Source organism: Anguilla rostrata, chromosome 1 (genome assembly GCF_018555375.3).
Source record: "Anguilla rostrata isolate EN2019 chromosome 1, ASM1855537v3, whole genome shotgun sequence".
In the NCBI taxonomy this organism is placed as follows: Eukaryota; Metazoa; Chordata; class Actinopteri; order Anguilliformes; family Anguillidae; genus Anguilla; species Anguilla rostrata.
In genome coordinates this window covers 536082-552500 of record NC_057933.1, presented here as the reverse complement: position 1 = coordinate 552500, position 16419 = coordinate 536082, and the positions used below count along the sequence as shown (strand labels likewise).

The window sequence follows — 16419 nt, the reverse complement described above, 5'->3', positions numbered from 1 at the left end:
CAAAAACACATCAAACAGCACAGTTACAGCACAGTCCTCATAAACCCTAATAACAGCACTGTGCACAGTCCTCATAAACCCCGATAACAGCACAGTTACAGCACAGTCCTCATAAACCCCAATAACAGCACGGTTACAGCACAGTCCTCATAAACCACAATAACAGCACAGTTACAGCACAGTTCTCATAAACCCCAATAACAGCACAGTCCTCACAAGCCCTTAAACAGTACAGACACAGCACAGAGCACAGTCCTCATAAAGCCCTTAAACAGTACAGACACAGCACAGTCCTCACAAGCCCTTAAACAGTACAGACACAGCACAGTCCTCACGGGGGGGTTAAAGACACAGCACTCGGGGGTGGAAGGAGCGGGGGCCGACAGCTGGGCCCGGAACAATCCGCAGCCACGGGACAGCGGGCGTGAAAACGGTTAAACTGGGAGAACGACACTCTGATTCAGAGAGCCAAAACGCCACAGGTCCCCACATCACCACCCCTCCGCTGACCTCACATCAGTGGCAGAGAGCACAGCCACCAGCCACTGACCAACTCTGCTGCTCATCGCTGATCTCAGATCAGTGGTGAGAGAGGAGTGAGTGGGGTCGGAAGCGAGAGAGGATAGCCCAGGCTGTTCTCACAAATAAAACAAATAAATAAAACACTCCGAGGTTAAACTTACAATTAGCACACATTCTGAACCAATCACACGCAGTATCTGAGTGCAGGCAAGATTTCTGAACCAATCACACGCAGTATCTGAGAGCAGGCAAGCTTATTGAACCAATCACGCGCAGCATCTGAGAGCAGGCAAGCTTACTGAACCAATCACGCGCAGTATCTGAGAGCAGGCAAGCTTACTGAACCAATCACGTGCAGTATCTGAGAGCAGGCAAGCTTACTGAACCAATCATGCGCAGTATCTGAGAGCAGGCAAGCTTACTGAACCAATCATGCGCAGTATCTGAGAGCAGGCAAGCTTACTGAACCAATCACGTGCAGTATCTGAGAGCAGGCAAGTTTACTGAACCAATCACGTGCAGTATCTGAGAGCAGGCAAGCTTACTGAACCAATCACGTGCAGTATCTGAGAGCAGGCAAGTTTACTGAACCAATCACGTGCAGTATCTGAGAGCAGGCAAGCTTACTGAACCAATCACGTGCAGTATCTGAGAGCAGGCAAGTTTACTGAACCAATCACGTGCAGTATCTGAGAGCAGGCAAGCTTATTGAACCAACCCCGCGCAGTATCTGAGAGCAGGCAAGCTTACTGAACCAATCACGTGCAGTATCTGAGAGCAGGCAAGCTTACTGAACCAATCACGTGCAGTATCTGAGAGCAGGCAAGCTTAAACGCATTACTTATTTCTGAAGAGCAGATTTTCAATGGCTCCTGCACTCTCTGGCTCACCTTAAGTTGTGAAGCTACAAAGCACTTTGAGGGTTGCACACCGTTACAGCACACAGAACCTCTGTGCTGCAGGGACCCTGCACCAGATTCACTTTGTAAAACTGAATCAATGCACTTCCTGTACTAGTTATTCATAATCACCTGCACACCTAATATCTGCTCTCACACATATCAAATAACTTCACAAAAAATATTGGTTTTTCCTCTGAACTGAGACCAGATTTACCCTTTAAGTCTGAAAATGTTCGCTCACAGAGCTGCAGCTGACGCAGAAGGGGAGTTCTGTACATCACACCCCGGGTTCTGAGCAAAACACTTACACGCTGGGAATTGTAGTTCACTGAAGAAACTGAATCGCTAATCTCAACAGCAGCAAACACGAACAAACAGCATTTGGCTAAGCCCTACAAAACCCAACACTTCACAGTCTGTTTGCACAACTGAAACATCGGAATCCGATAAACGGGAATTCCACAGCCTGAGGTTATAGGAAAGAGGTTTAATTAGCTCAGAACGGCTAAACGCTAACAATGAACTCTCCTGCCACAGAACAAGCTTGCAGCTCAGGACCGATATCATAGCAGAAACAATTCGGATTCATACGGGCTGGTCATCTAAGGTCTAGTTACCATGAAAATTGTTCCAAGTTTAGGTAACTGCCATTGAGTAATTCTGAAGCACAGACACACGTGTGCAGGTACACAGGTAGAGGAGAGGTGGAGGTAGACAGGTAGAGGAGAGGTGGAGGTAGAGAGGTAGAGGGGAGACAGAAGTAGACAGGTAGAAGAGAGGTGGAGGTAGACAGGTAGAGGAGAGGTGGAGGTAGACAGGTAGAGGGGAGGTGGAGGTAGACAGGTAGAGGAGAGGTGGAGGTAGACAGGTAGAGGAGAGGTGGAGGTAGACAGGTAGAGGGGAGGTGGAGGTAGACAGGTAGAGGAGAGGTGGAGGTAAACAGGTAGAGGGGAGGTGGAGGTAGACAGGTAGAGGAGAGGTGGAGGTAAACAGGTAGAGGAGAGGTGGAGGTAGACAGGTAGAGGGGAGGTGGAGGTAGACAGGTAGAGGAGAGGTGGAGGTAGACAGGTAGAGAGGTGGAGGTAGACAGGTAGAGGAGAGGTGGAGGTAGACAGGTAGAGGAGAGGTGGAGGTAGACAGGTAGAGAGGTGGTTGAGGTGGGAAGCGTGCTGACCTGCTGGCCGTACTGTAGGCCCATGCCCTGGGTGCGCCCCTGCATGGCCATGGGGTACCGCTGGGGCCCGGGGGGCCCGTAGCCCTGGCCCGGGTACGTGGACCCCTGCTGGGCGCCAGGGGGCGCCCCCGGCTGCTGCTGGGAGTAGGGGTTCCCCGCCCCGTACCCCTGACTCCGCATCTTCCCCATCTGCTCCATCGAACCGGCAGGCTGCAAAACACAGACCCAGGATCAGTCTCACACACACCCAGCTACACCACCCGTACTCCACCCAGCTACACCACCCCAACACTCATGAGCTGATGAAGGCAGAGTAAATTACTGACAGACGGATAAAAGCGCGATACTAAAAAAAAAAAAACCTGTTAAAGAAATTAAGGGAAAATTACCTACTACCCATTTGCATTTTGAAATGTGCATTTTTGGTGATAAGCTATGCGGTGCTCGAGGTGAACCACCAGCCCTGGGTCCCTGGGGGATCACCATTTCCCACGACGATTAACCTGAGTCTTACCTCCCTGGACTTGGTTAAGGAAGTAAGAGTAGAGCTATTTATAGCTCAGAGCCCAGAATGTTGGAGAGCCCAGCTGAACTACGATTTGAGTTCTGGCCAGGAGCTCTCTGTTTATACAACCCAGCTCTGGCACAGAACAGACACACACACACACACATGCATGTGTGTGTGTGTGTGTGTATGTGTGTGTGTGTGTGTACAACCGAAGGTCCCGATCTCTGCTCTCTCTTTCGCTGTTTCTATTTCTCTCTCTCGCTCATTCACTGTCTCGCTCTCTCTCACTCCCTGTGATCAATCGCTGGAGAGAAACACTCCTGCTTTTCTCACCCCCCCCCCCCCCCAGATAGATAAATAAACACGCGCTGCAGCACATGGCTAATCTCCATAAGAGCAGCTCTGGGCAGAAACGCTCAAGCTGGCTGGAATGTGACATGGCTAGGGGGCGGGGTTAAGATGCTGGAATGTGACATGGCTAGGGGGCGGGGTTAAGATGCTGGAATGTGACATGGCTAGGGGGCGGGGTTAAGATGCTGGAATGTGACATGGCTAGGGGGCGGGGTTAAAATGCTGGAATGTGACATGGCTAGGGGGCGGGGTTAAGATGCTGTAATGTGACATGGCTAGGGGGCGGGGTTAAGATGCTGGAATGTGACATGGATAGGGGGCGGGGTTAAAATGCTGGAATGTGTCATGGCTAGGGGGCGGGGTTAAAATGCTGGAATGTGACATGGCTAGGGGGCGGGGTTAAGATGCTGGAATGTGACACTGCAAGGGGGGCAAGGTTAAGCTCTCCTTCTCTCTCTCCATCTCTCCCTCCCTCGCTCTCCCAGACAGAATGCTTTCTGGGATTTTTCTTTCATTCACTCTTAGCAGTGGATAAACACTCATTTGGTCACCTTAATACAGCTCTTGATGAACTCAACTCAAACATTACCCAGATCTCAAGGTTCGGTTATGAATTATACAACAGCTCTATTGCAAACAACATTGACATTGCCCTGTTTTTTTCAGAATTCATTAATATTAATACTAATCTAGTTCTGTAAGAGTGGAATTGAACAGAATTCAAACAGACATGATCCATCCATCCATTATCTATACCCGCTTATCCTGGTCAGGGTTGTGGGGGTGCTGGAGCCTACCCCAGCATGCACTGGGCAAGAGCAGGAATACACCCTGCACAGGCCGCCAATCTATCGCAGGGCACACACACCATTCACTCACCATTCACTCACACACTCATACATATGGGCAATTTAGGGTCTCCAGTTAGCCTTCCTGCATGTATTTGGACTGTGGGAGGAAAGCAAAGTACCCGGAGGAAACCCATGCGGACACAGGGAGAACATGCAAACTCCACACAAAAAAGGCCCAGGCCAACTGACATGACATTGTCCAGTCCCTACAATACACCCAATATCCCTAATATATTTCAGAAATGAAGTGCATAGACACATACGTGCACACACAAACACACACACGGTACAAAAACATACACAGTACACACATGCACACACACACTCACACAAACACAGTCAGTGTTTCACATCAGACTGAGTGCAGTATCAGTCCTGCTGAAGCCTTTGTGCTGAAGTTCATCCCGCTCTTATTGGCTGAAGCTCAGCTCTTAATGGCTGAAGGTCAGCTCTTATTGGCTGAAGCTCAGATCTTATTGGCTGAAGTTCAGCACTGTGTTTTCAGACGGGGCTTTTCTGTAGCAAACACACAGTCCTCTCCCCAGTTTCTGATTCACAGGGGAAATTTCTTATTATTATTGTGTGCTGATGTTGAGCACACTTGAGCAGAGCAGAGAAAGGGAGAGTCAGCGCATCAGAAACACTCAGAGACGAGCGGCATCACCGCTTCTGTCCACAAACCCGCTGATATTAAAACACCAACCAGAGCCATGCACATGCAGAGAGCATGCTCAGTGCCGTACAAACAGAGCATGCTCAGTGTCCATACAAACAGAGCATGCTCAGTGCCATACAAACAGAGCATGCTCAGTGCCCGTACAAACAGAGCATGCTCAGTGCCGTACAAACAGAGCATGCTCAGTGCCGTACAAACAGAGCATGCTCAGTCCCGTACAAACAGAGCATGCTCAGTGCCCGTACAAACAGAGCATGCTCAGTGCCCGTACAAACAGAGCATGCTCAGTGCCCGAACAAACAGAGCATGCTCAGTGCCCGTACAAACAGAGCATGCTCAGTGCCCGTACAAACAGAGAATGCTCAGTCCCATTCAAACAGAGCATGCTCAGTGCCCGTACAAACAGAGCATGCTCAGTGCCCGTACAAACAGAGCATGCTCAGTGCCCGTACAAACAGAGCATGCTCAGTGCCCGTACAAACAGAGCATGCTCAGTGCCCGTACAAACAGAGCATGCTCAGTGCCCGTACAAACAGAGCATGCTCAGTGCCCGTACAAACAGAGCATGCTCAGTGTCCGTACAGTGTCCATACTTTTCCTGTTCACATAGAAAGTCAAACCTCCACTTAGAGAATGTGCTGTATTTATATATATATATAAATATATATATATACTGTATACCGTATATATACACATACTCTACATGCACCCTGCATTCTCTGAACCCAGGCTATGACAGACAGAAGATGGGAAACTGCCTCTGTTCCTTTAAGAACTTGCCATTACAACAGAAGGATGATATCCCCGTTTTACATCCCCCATTTACACACACAAATATTTACTCAGAAGCTCAGGTCAAGAACCGTGTTCAACGGAACTCAACCTGCAACCTGCAGTTCCACACCCAGCACCCTAACCACCACAACAGTGCTGCACCTTCAGATCTCAGAATACTGTCTGTGTGTGTGTGTGTGTGTGTGTGCGTGTGTGTGTGCGCATGTGCATGTATGCACGCGTGTGTGTATGTGATTGATCACCGGTACAGTGACCCTCCCCCCGCACACCTGTAGTGACCCTCCCTGCAAACCTTTACATTCAAATGCAGATTAAGAGCCTGAATCATTTACCTTCACATAAAGAGGAAAAACAGAAGCACTGACATGTAGCACAACTCCACACTTACTAATATACCACAACTCCATACTTCCTAACATAGCACAACTCCACACTTACTAATATACCACACCTCAACACTTATTAATAACCCCCAGCATAACTTATATAAGGTGCAACTCCATACTTACTAATATAGCACAACTCCATGCTTACCATGATAGCACAACTCCATGCTCATTAATATAGTAAAATGCCATATTTAATACAGCAAAACACCATACTTAACTTATCAAAGGTCCACACTGGCTAATACAGCACATGCCACAATGACTAATATAGCACAACTGAACATTTACTAACACATCACCAGTCCATGCTGACTAATATAGCACAACTCCACACTTACTGCTATATCACAACGCCACCAATTGCCAACAGCTCCATGCTTACTAGTATATCAAAGCTGCACAATTACTAACATTGCACAACTTCTCACTTAGCAATATGGCACTGCTCAACATTTACTAACATAGCAAACTGAACACTTGCTTTTACAGTATATAGTGCATCTACACATTTACAGTATATAGTGCATCTACACATTTACAGCCTATATAGTGCATCTACACATTTACAGTATATAGTGCATCTACACTTTTACAGTATATAGTGCATCTACACTTTTACAGTACATAGTGCATCTACACATTTATTGATGCAGCCCAGGTGCTTTTTATTTATTCTACAAAACATTTAAGCAGTTTGGTCAACTGAGAACTCTGTTTTCTTTTGCACTAACAAGCTAGAGACAAATCAATCAACTAACCAATATAAACAAACTAAGCAAAGTTATAAAATCTAATGCACAAAAACCAACCACTTACCTATTCTACCTCTCTCTCCCCCACTCTCTTTTGCACACACACAGACGCATACACACAAACACACACACACAGACGCACACACACAAACACACACACTCGCACGCTCTGGACTTCGATCTGCCACATAAGCGGTTTGCCTGTAAGCAGTGTTGTGCTCCCCCTCACATCCAGCTACACAGACCCCCTCACATCCAGCTACACAGACCCCCTCACATCCAGCTGCACAGACCCCCTCACATCCAGCTGCACAGACCCCCCTCACATCCAGCTCTACAGGCCCCCCTCACATCCAGCTGCACAGGCCCCCCTTACATCCAGCTGTACAGGCCCCCCTCACATCCAACTGCACAGACCCCCTCACATCCAGCTGCACAGACCCCCTCACATCCAGCTGCACAGACCCCCTTACATCCAGCTGTACAGGCCCCCCTCACATCCAACTGCACAGACCCCTCACATCCAGCTGCACAGACCCCCTCACATCCAGCTGCACAGACCCCCTCACATCCACTGCACAGACCCCCTCACATCCAGCTGCACAGACCCCCCTCACATCCAGCTGTACAGGCCCCCTTTACATCCAGCTGTACAGACCCCCCTCACATCCAGTGGCACAGGTCCTCTCACATCCAGCTGTACAGTGGTGCTTGACCTGCTTTGCTTCAGTAAATGTCCAGCTGTATAAATGGACTCTATGTAAAAGAATGTGAGAGTTGCTCTGGATGAGAGCGCCCCCTCCTGTCTGGGAGGAGACAGGGCAGGTGAGTTTCGGTCAGGGCCGGGAGCCCCCAGCCCCCGTCCCCCGTCCCCTACCCCCCCCCTTGCAGCAGCATCAGTGAGGCTATGACCACACCTCCAACAAACCTAAACAAAACGTAAGGCATGCTGGGGGAAGCACAGTGCAGTTTGTCCTCACACACACACACACGCAAGCACAGACACACAAACGCACACACACGCGCACCCTGCAACACAGACACGTGCGCGCACGCACACACACGCACAGGCACACAGGTGCGTGCACAGGTGCACACACAGACACACAGAAACACAGACAAACACACAGACAGACAGACAGACACACACACACACACACACACAGACACACATGAACACACACACACACTCGCACACACAGTTTAGTCTGGCTCTGACAGCAGCAGGACTGCCCCTCTGCAGAATAATCAATAGCAGCACAAGCAGCTCAGACACAGCGTTCAATACAGCCAATCGGCTGACAGGATTATCCGCTTGTCACTGACAGCGAAGCTGACGAATGGGAAGCACAGAGAGGGGGAAAGAGAGGAAGAGAGCGAGAAGGGGAGAGAGAGAGAGAGAGGGAGAGGGAGAGTGAGTGAGTGAGTGAGTGAGAGAGAGAGAGAGAGAGAGACAGACATACAGACACAGACAGACAGAGAGACATAGAGGGAGAGTGAGTGAGAGAGACTGTTGTTGTTGCTGTCAATGCTGTTATTTATATTGTTACATACATTTTTTTTATTTTTTTTATTTTACATATAATATATGTATGCTTTGGCAATAATTACATTTGTATTTCATGCCAATAAAGCAACTTAAATTGAAATTGAAAGTGAAATTGAGAGACAAACAGTGGGAGAGAGAGAGAGAGAGACAGACAGAAAAAGACATGGAGGGAGAGAGAAAGTGTGCGCATGCAGGTATGCGCAGGTGTGTGGCTGTCCTTGCCAATTCTGGGTAGGAAGCTGCTTGCAGAACATTCTAGTTCCACACAGACATCCATGAGGAAGTATGGAACTCCAATATGCGCAGCTGGACAATTAGCCTGCGCAGAGGACGAGTCACGCAGCCAGACTCAATGAAAGGCCCCGCCCACAACCATACCTGAAGCCCCGCCCACTACCTTTGAGAACCAGCACATAACAAACCACACACACACACGCACACGCATACGCATACACACACATATGCGTACATACACAAGTGCATGCACACCCACACCCTAAAAGGTACCCATGTTAATGATAGACAATAACTGAATTTCAGAGTCATCTTTCTTTCCCCCTTTGAATGACATCATTAATGAACACATTATCAAACCTGAAGCCAGTTTCTTTACAGCCCTGTAAGAGATCAGTTTAAATCCAGCAGAGCTTTGTGCAGCAGAAGCACTCTGATCTTCATAAAGAAGGAAGATGTTCCAACGCCAAATCACCATTATCTCTAAAAATGGGTGTTAAAGAGAGAGATATCAAATTTGACTGTTTACCAACAGAGAATACCTCACAGAAACAGGCACTGTCATCATCATCATCATCATCTCCACCCGAGTCCGCCAGGATGTGGGCCTAAACTCAGCTCCTGCTTAGAAATCACAGGCAGTTTCGCACAGGATCCATTTCGGGTCAAATCGTGCCGTAAGAAGCAAGAATGTATTTTTTCCCCCAATTCCATGTTAATTGCCAGGCCAATGAGCGGAAATGAGCCTTAAGGAGCCGTTTCCCCGTTTACTCCTGCGCTGCTCAGCACTTCCTCAATAACAGGATCAGACACTTATTAACCTCTGCTGAGAGGCTGCCATGTCAGCATTTTATCTAAACTGCCACAGTTTCCATTAGAGAACAATCAACCAAAGAAGCAAAGAAGACCTGCTCACATTTCTCCTGGTTAGAGTGGGTTTGACACCCGCTAACGTGAGTCTGATGCCCGCTAACGTAAGCCTGACGCCCGCTAACGTGAGCCTGACGCCCGCTAACGTGAGCCTGATGCCCGCTAACGTAAGCCTGACGCCCGCTAACGTGAGTCCCGACGCCCGCTAATGAGGGTCTGACACCCGCTAACGTGAGCCTGACGCCCGCTAACGTGAGCCTGACGCCCGCTAACGTGAGTCTGACACCCGCTAACGTGAGCCTGACGCCCGCTAACGAGTGTCTGACACCCGCTAACGTGAGCCTGACGCCCGCTAACGTGAGCCTGACGCCCGCTAACGTGAGTCTGACGCCCGCTAACGAGGGTCTGACACCTGCTAACCTGCGTCTGACGCCCGCTAACGAGGGTCTGACACCCGCTAATGTGAGTCTGACGCCCGCTAATGAGGGTCTGACACCCGCTAACGTGAGCCTGATGCCCGCTAACGTGAGTCTGATGCTCGCTAACGAGTGTCTGATACCCGCTAACGCGAGCCTGACACCCGCTAACGCGAGCCTGACGCCCGCTAACGCGAGCCTGACACCCGCTAACGTGAGCCTGACACCCGCTAACGTGAGCCTGACGCCCGCTAACGTGAGCCTGACGCCCGCTAACGAGTGTCTGACACCCGCTAACGTGAGCCTGACACCCTACGTATGACCCGCTACGAAGCCTGATGCCCCTAACGTAGCCTGAGCCCGCTAACGTGAGCCTGACACCAGGTCGACCCCTAACGTGAGCCTGATGCCCGCTAACGAGTGTCTGACGCCCGCTAACGTGAGCCTGACACCCGCTAACGCGAGCCTGATGCCCACTAACGTGAGCCTGACGCCCGCTAACATAAGCCTGACGCCCGCTAACGTAAGCCTGACGCCCGCTAACGTGAGCCTGACGCCCTCTAACGTGGGTCTGACACCCGCTAACGTGGGTCTGATGCCCGCTAATGAGGGTCTGCGCCCTCTAACGTGGGTCTGATCTTGCCAACATGGGTCTAGGCTCCGCCGGGCGGGGTTATGACCTCCGTGAAGGTGGGTAATTCAGCATTTCAGCCTCTCAAACGCGACGCTGAGCACTGACTCAAACACCCGTCTCAAACACAGAGCCATCCGCCCGCTCCCAACACAACGCTGAGGGGTGAAAGCAATCCCACGCTGCACACTCCTCCCCTTCCGGGAGAAGGACACCCCGCGATCTGAGCCCACAGATGGGACGGGGATGACGGCAGGAGCAGTCAAAACTTACTGAACAGGAGAAAATAAATAAACACACTTCCACCGACATACCGAAGCTCTCGCAGGGATAAATAAACCGCTCACTGCTGTCACAGAAACCGACAGCTTCAATGACTGACAGCTGACAGCTCAGTGCTTCCGCTTCACCCGCCTCTCTGTGAATCACTGCTTCAGATAATCCCTCAGACTGAATCATGACTCAGTCAAAAACAGAGAAAAGACAGAAGCAGAGAGTCAACCATGCACAACCCCACTCTGGGCAACAAGATGGCCCCTCTTCTACATGCGGAGATTACTGACCAGAGTGTGTACGGTTTAGTGTTGGCCCTGTGGGATAAACTTTGCTGCGTGTTCGTTTGTGCGCATGTGTACAGGTGAAGGTATTCAGATGATGATGTTCAGGGTGAAGTTGTTCAGTGGAAGGTGTTCAGGGTGAAGGTGTTCAGTGGATGGTGTTCAGGTGATGATGTTCAGAGTGAAGGTGTTCAGTGGAAGGTGTTCAGGGTGAAGGTGTTCAGGTGAAGGTGTTCAGGTGAAGGTGTTCAGGTGAAGGTGTTCAGGTGAAGGTGTTCAGTGGAAGGTGTTCAGTGGAAGGTGTTCAGGGTGAAGGTGTTCATCTGAAAGTGTTCAAGTGGACGGTTTTCAAGTGAAGGTGTTCAGTGACGGTGTTCAGGCTGAAGGAGTCAGGTGATGATGTTCAGAGGAGGTGTCAGGTGGAGAGGTGTCAGGTGAAGGTGTTCAGGTGAAGGTGTTCAGTGGAAGGTGTTCAGTGGAAGGTGTTCAGGGTGAAGGTGTTCAGGGTGAAGGTGTTCAGTGGACGGTGTTCAGGGTGAAGGTGTTCAGTGGAAGGTGAAGCAAGCCTGCATGTTTGGGTGTGGCCTTCAAAATTAAAAACAATCCCTAAAAATGTAAAGTGAAAGAAAAAACCAAGATGATCATTTTCCTTAAAATGACTGATTTTCAGAGCCTTACTTTAGCCCCGCCCCACAACACCTGAATGGAAAAGCAGGAGTGACATCAGCACAGAGGGGCAGGTGGTAGCTGGGGATGGAACCCACAAAGCCTGGGGTTACGAGCCCAGTTTCCAAACCACTGCGCTACACTGACAGCCCGATGGCTCTACCTCTGCCTTCACCTGTCCAGAGCCTGCACACCTGTGTACCGTTTACCTGTGTACAAGTCTACGGACTGAGAATCTGAGCAGTGTTTTTCCCCCTTCTGCTGGGGACCAGGGTACATACAGGACCTAAATTTATTGCATTACCATCTGCAGTACTTGCGCTCATGTCAACCGTACAAGACAGTTAAAATAAACTAATTTTAACAAAACTACTTGGTGTCTATTATACATAACAAACAATATTACCTTTCCATAAACTGGCATGTTTCTAGCACACTTCTGAAAACAATCACAGGCCTGTTGTTTACTATGTTGACCTGAACTGCATTAATCTGAGACCTGAAATAAGAAACATATCAGGCAATAAGTTATTCGTTCACATTGGAGGTGTATGATACTGTGGGACCACATACAACCCCCCCAAAAGCAAAACACTTCCAGTGATGTCAGTTAGTGGACCAAACTAACATAATTAAGCCAGGCTCCAAAACAACTAAAATAGAGACAGATATATTACAACATTCCCACCCCAAAAAAAACCCACTCCGTAAGACTAATAAAAAAGCAACCACAAAATTGTTATTTGAATAAACAGAATTCATTCTGATTATCAAAAACAAAACAGAAGTTACATGCTTAATACTGAAGACTTCAGACACGCAAAAAATACCCTTGTGACGTCCATGCACACAGTATTCCAAAAAAAGGAAACCAACCAGGCATTCCGCAGGTTTCGGAAATGAAAGCCGGGATCACGGTGATAAAACGCTGAAGGCGCGCGAGTTGTCACAGTGTGTTTGTTTGGACGCGTTTGGTGTCCTCGCGGTGTGCACGCACGCGGGCTAATCAGGGATTGTTGCTGCGTTACATCAGATGCAATTATAAATGGCCACGAGCGGAGGGTGGGGAGCCAATCAGATCTCAGCTAGCATGTCAACCTAAGACCAACTGTCTCCTGGCTTTGACAGCAGGATTTTACCTCCATAATTCAAATCCCAAAGCAAAGCAATCTGCTCTTACTCAGAGCACTGCACGGTGTTTACTAGCAGAACACGGGAAAAAAACAACCAAATTCGGGGAACACTGGGGCTAAATTAAACGACTCTCTTCAGCAAGAAATGGGTCAGACTTCAAAAAAACTGCAGATGGACTGTTCGCTACATTTCATACAATGAAACAACTTGAGCAAAATCACCTAATACCCATTTCTGCACAATTATCTTATGAACGTGGATTTATCGAGGTTATGCGCAACGTCTACGACGCTGTATTTCAGCCGCTATTTAAGCAAATATGCAAAGTAATCCAAACAAGTTTGTTAATCTATTATTGACTACTTTGGGTATTCTACTGAAACTCATGTTTAACTGGGCTGTTTCGACACACGAACGCAACTCTAAAACAGGGCAATCGCGTCAGCTAGGAATAACACGTTTTAATTAGGTTTAAAGCTGACTTGGGTGCTTCTGTGCACATAAACGCACAGAAGCACCCAAGATCTTTACTGTCACTTTACCAACGGTGAAAGCAGAGCTCCTTCGGTCCCGACCCCCCAAAGATTCCCCGATTTTTCTAAAACACTGCTATGTGGACAGGCAACTCATTTTTACAAGATAAATGCAGTTTAAAGGACGTGGAATGGGGGGACCAAGGAGGCAGCCATTTTAGAGAGACTGAGATAGACAATGGCTGGTCCGTTGCAGTGTGTGCTAACGTTACTCCATTAGCCAGTATGTCAAACACAGTGAAGTGCGGAGAGCCCCGTGCCAACTGCAGACTTACCTGGGTCCTGCTCAGCGGCTGCCCCGAGCTCCCGGGGCTCATTGGCGACGGGTGATGGCTCCTTTGTTGCCAAACCTGGTGGCCCCCACCGTACTGGCTGCCACTGCCAATGTCGGCTGGTCCCTTGCTAGCCCCTTCCTGGTTGCTGTAGTCGCTCGGTGGGTAATTCTGGTATCCCCTGGCGGAGCTCGGAGAGGTTAGTAGCTGATTTAGGGTCGGGGTGGACGTGGGCTGAGGGTTCCCCATATTATACCTCTGATTATTGTACGATGCAGCCATAGCTGTCGCTCCTCCCGCGGGCTGCTGTTTGGCTGACTGGCCCCCGGCCGCCGGAGGCTGGCTGTTTCGCGGGGAGTTCATTGTGTACCCTTGTCCCGGATAGGGAGTCCGATTCGGGAAAGGGCTGTAGCTGTTAAACTGGTGGTTGGGGTACCCGTGTTCGTGCGAGTTGGGCTGATACGAGTCCATCATCCCGCCCGGCTGCACGAGCGGGCCCGCCGGAGCTGCCATGCCAGCGCTTTGTTGTCCGCCATGTTGATGAAAAGGGCCCCGGCCGTAGTGCTGATTGTAACCGTAAGAAGGTGGAGGGTAGGCGGCCGAGTGGTGGTGTGCCATCCCGGGGTGGCTATTCCCTTCCGGCGCCCCGGAATCATTCTGGCTGTTATTATTATTCACTCTGGACGGATTCCCGTTCCCGTTCTTCATCTCAACATCGCCTCCTCCCCCTACATTTCCAACATCGGCCCCGTCCTGCAACTCCTTCCGTCCCGGAGATCCGCTCTCGGATCCCGCTTCCTTATTTTCCTGCTGATTCTCTCCCGGTACCGTTTCTTCCTGTGGGTCCCGATCCGGTTTTTTTAGCTCGGCAGGCGGACTCGTATTGAGAGTGGCGGCGCTGGCGACCTGAGCGGCCATGATACCCCCTCGCTCTCCCTCTTTCGCTGCGAGTCGGTCACAATCAAACGCTCAATCGCATTGAATATAAATGCAATTATTCATAACAATTTACCCGTGTCCCGGCTCATTCCCCCCCAACCCCGGACCGAATCCGGGCTCCACTCCCGACTCCGCTTCGAATTAAAAGTTACTGGACAAATAAAAATTCACGTACCGGGAATGAATTTTACCGACACAGAATTTGGAGGGGGTTCTGTTACAGAACGAGACTGAGAGCGAGAAACTGATCAAACCAGCACGAGGCTCCGCGAGATACAGCCATTTTACTGAGGCACAGAGAGACAGACAAAATACTGAGCGGATCTCGCCAGATAGCGGAGTGGGATTGAGAAATAGTCTTCATATTTATGTTTATCAATCATAACAACACGATAGTTGATATTATAACAACGCAAAGTTGAGTTTCAGCATATTTTCTAAAATAAACTATTGCAACATTTGCACTGAACTCATTATGCATCACGGATGTTAACATCAAAAATCTAGAAAAAACCAAGCTTACATGTATTTTGTTCGTTTTATCTCTACCAAAAGTCCCAAACTTGGAATCATACTTTGATAAATTAATTTACCTGTGCATGTGTGTGCGTGTGTGTGCGCGTGTGAGGGTGGGGGGGAGGTGTCCATGTGACTGTGTGTGTGCGTGTGTGAGCGCGCATGCGCATGTGACTGTGTGTTTGTCGGAGGATATTCTATTTATTTTAAAAAATATTCAAATTAACAGTAGTCCGCACTTTAATGGATGGATTGGTAACGTGAGCGTGAAGCCGGCCCGGAGACAGCCGTGTCTCCTGCCGCGTGCACGGGAGAGACAGAGGCAGGAGCGTGACAGCGTTGTGTGTATCTGCAGAGAGCGAAGCCTGGAATTAGAGCCCCGGCCTGTGCGCGAGGCGCGAGGGGGGAGGGGGCCAGCCCAACCAGTCAGCAAGCAGGAAGTGAGAACGGAAAAAAGGAGAAGGAGAGAGAGAGAGAGAGAGCGCGCACTAAGCCACAGAAGTAGCTGAAACCCACAAAACCATTTCTTCATAAAACGATCTTCAACACTCTTTTTGTTGGATAACCCCCCAAAAAACATGACTTGTGGAGGATTTTTAGTAAAACGTCAAAAGAAAAAAATAAATAAAAACGACATGAGTAGGCTATAAACCACCTTCAGCACTCCCCCTCCCTCTCTGTCTCTCTCCCCACCCCCTCTCCTCATTCTCGCTCTCTGGCTCGCGCTCGAGCGGCAGGCTGATCGGTTGCTAAAGCAGCGCTGCCGTACAGTGTGCGCGTGTGGGGGATGGGCGCCCGAGCACAGAGCTTCTGCAGCGGTACTGGCACGCCACACACACGCGGGCCGACTTGACCTTGCCCGGTGAACGGAAGGGGATCCCCCCTGATTTTACAGTACACCAGGGGGTGTGAGATTTTAAAAGGGGGCTTGCAGAGGAAAAAAACTGTTACATAGTACATTTAGCTATCTGAGCCAAAAACATAGGTAGAGCTGTTAATCTGGTTACTGTGTGTAGGAGACAGCTTTGGCTCCATGTGCAGAAGGAATATAAGTTATGCAGGAGTGTGTGGGACCTCCAGTCCCTGTCTCCTGTACCCCCCCCCCCCCCCCCCCCCCCCCCACACACACACACACACACACCCCACCCAATAAATATCTACAAATGAACTATAAATGAACAC

At 49.5% G+C, this 16419-nt stretch overlaps 1 protein-coding gene across 3 annotated transcripts in view; it reads right to left on the bottom strand.

The window, feature by feature from the left end:
* Positions 1-15329, bottom strand: part of LOC135253927 (AT-rich interactive domain-containing protein 1A-like) — a 39833-nt gene extending 24504 nt beyond the window's left edge. Inside the window, exons 1-2 of one of the 3 annotated variants that reach the window (XM_064333902.1) lie at positions 13786-15329; positions 2599-2808 (exon numbers count right to left, since the gene is read on the bottom strand). In XM_064333902.1, coding sequence (XP_064189972.1) covers positions 2599-2808; positions 13786-14700 — 1125 coding nt within the window. In that variant the 5' untranslated portion in view covers positions 14701-15329. Of the gene's footprint in view, positions 1-2598; positions 2809-12719; positions 12856-13785 lie in introns of those variants that run through there. The other 2 variants (XM_064333821.1, XM_064333969.1) reach the window with 2 other exon arrangements.
* Positions 15330-16419: the final 1090 nt, after the last annotated feature.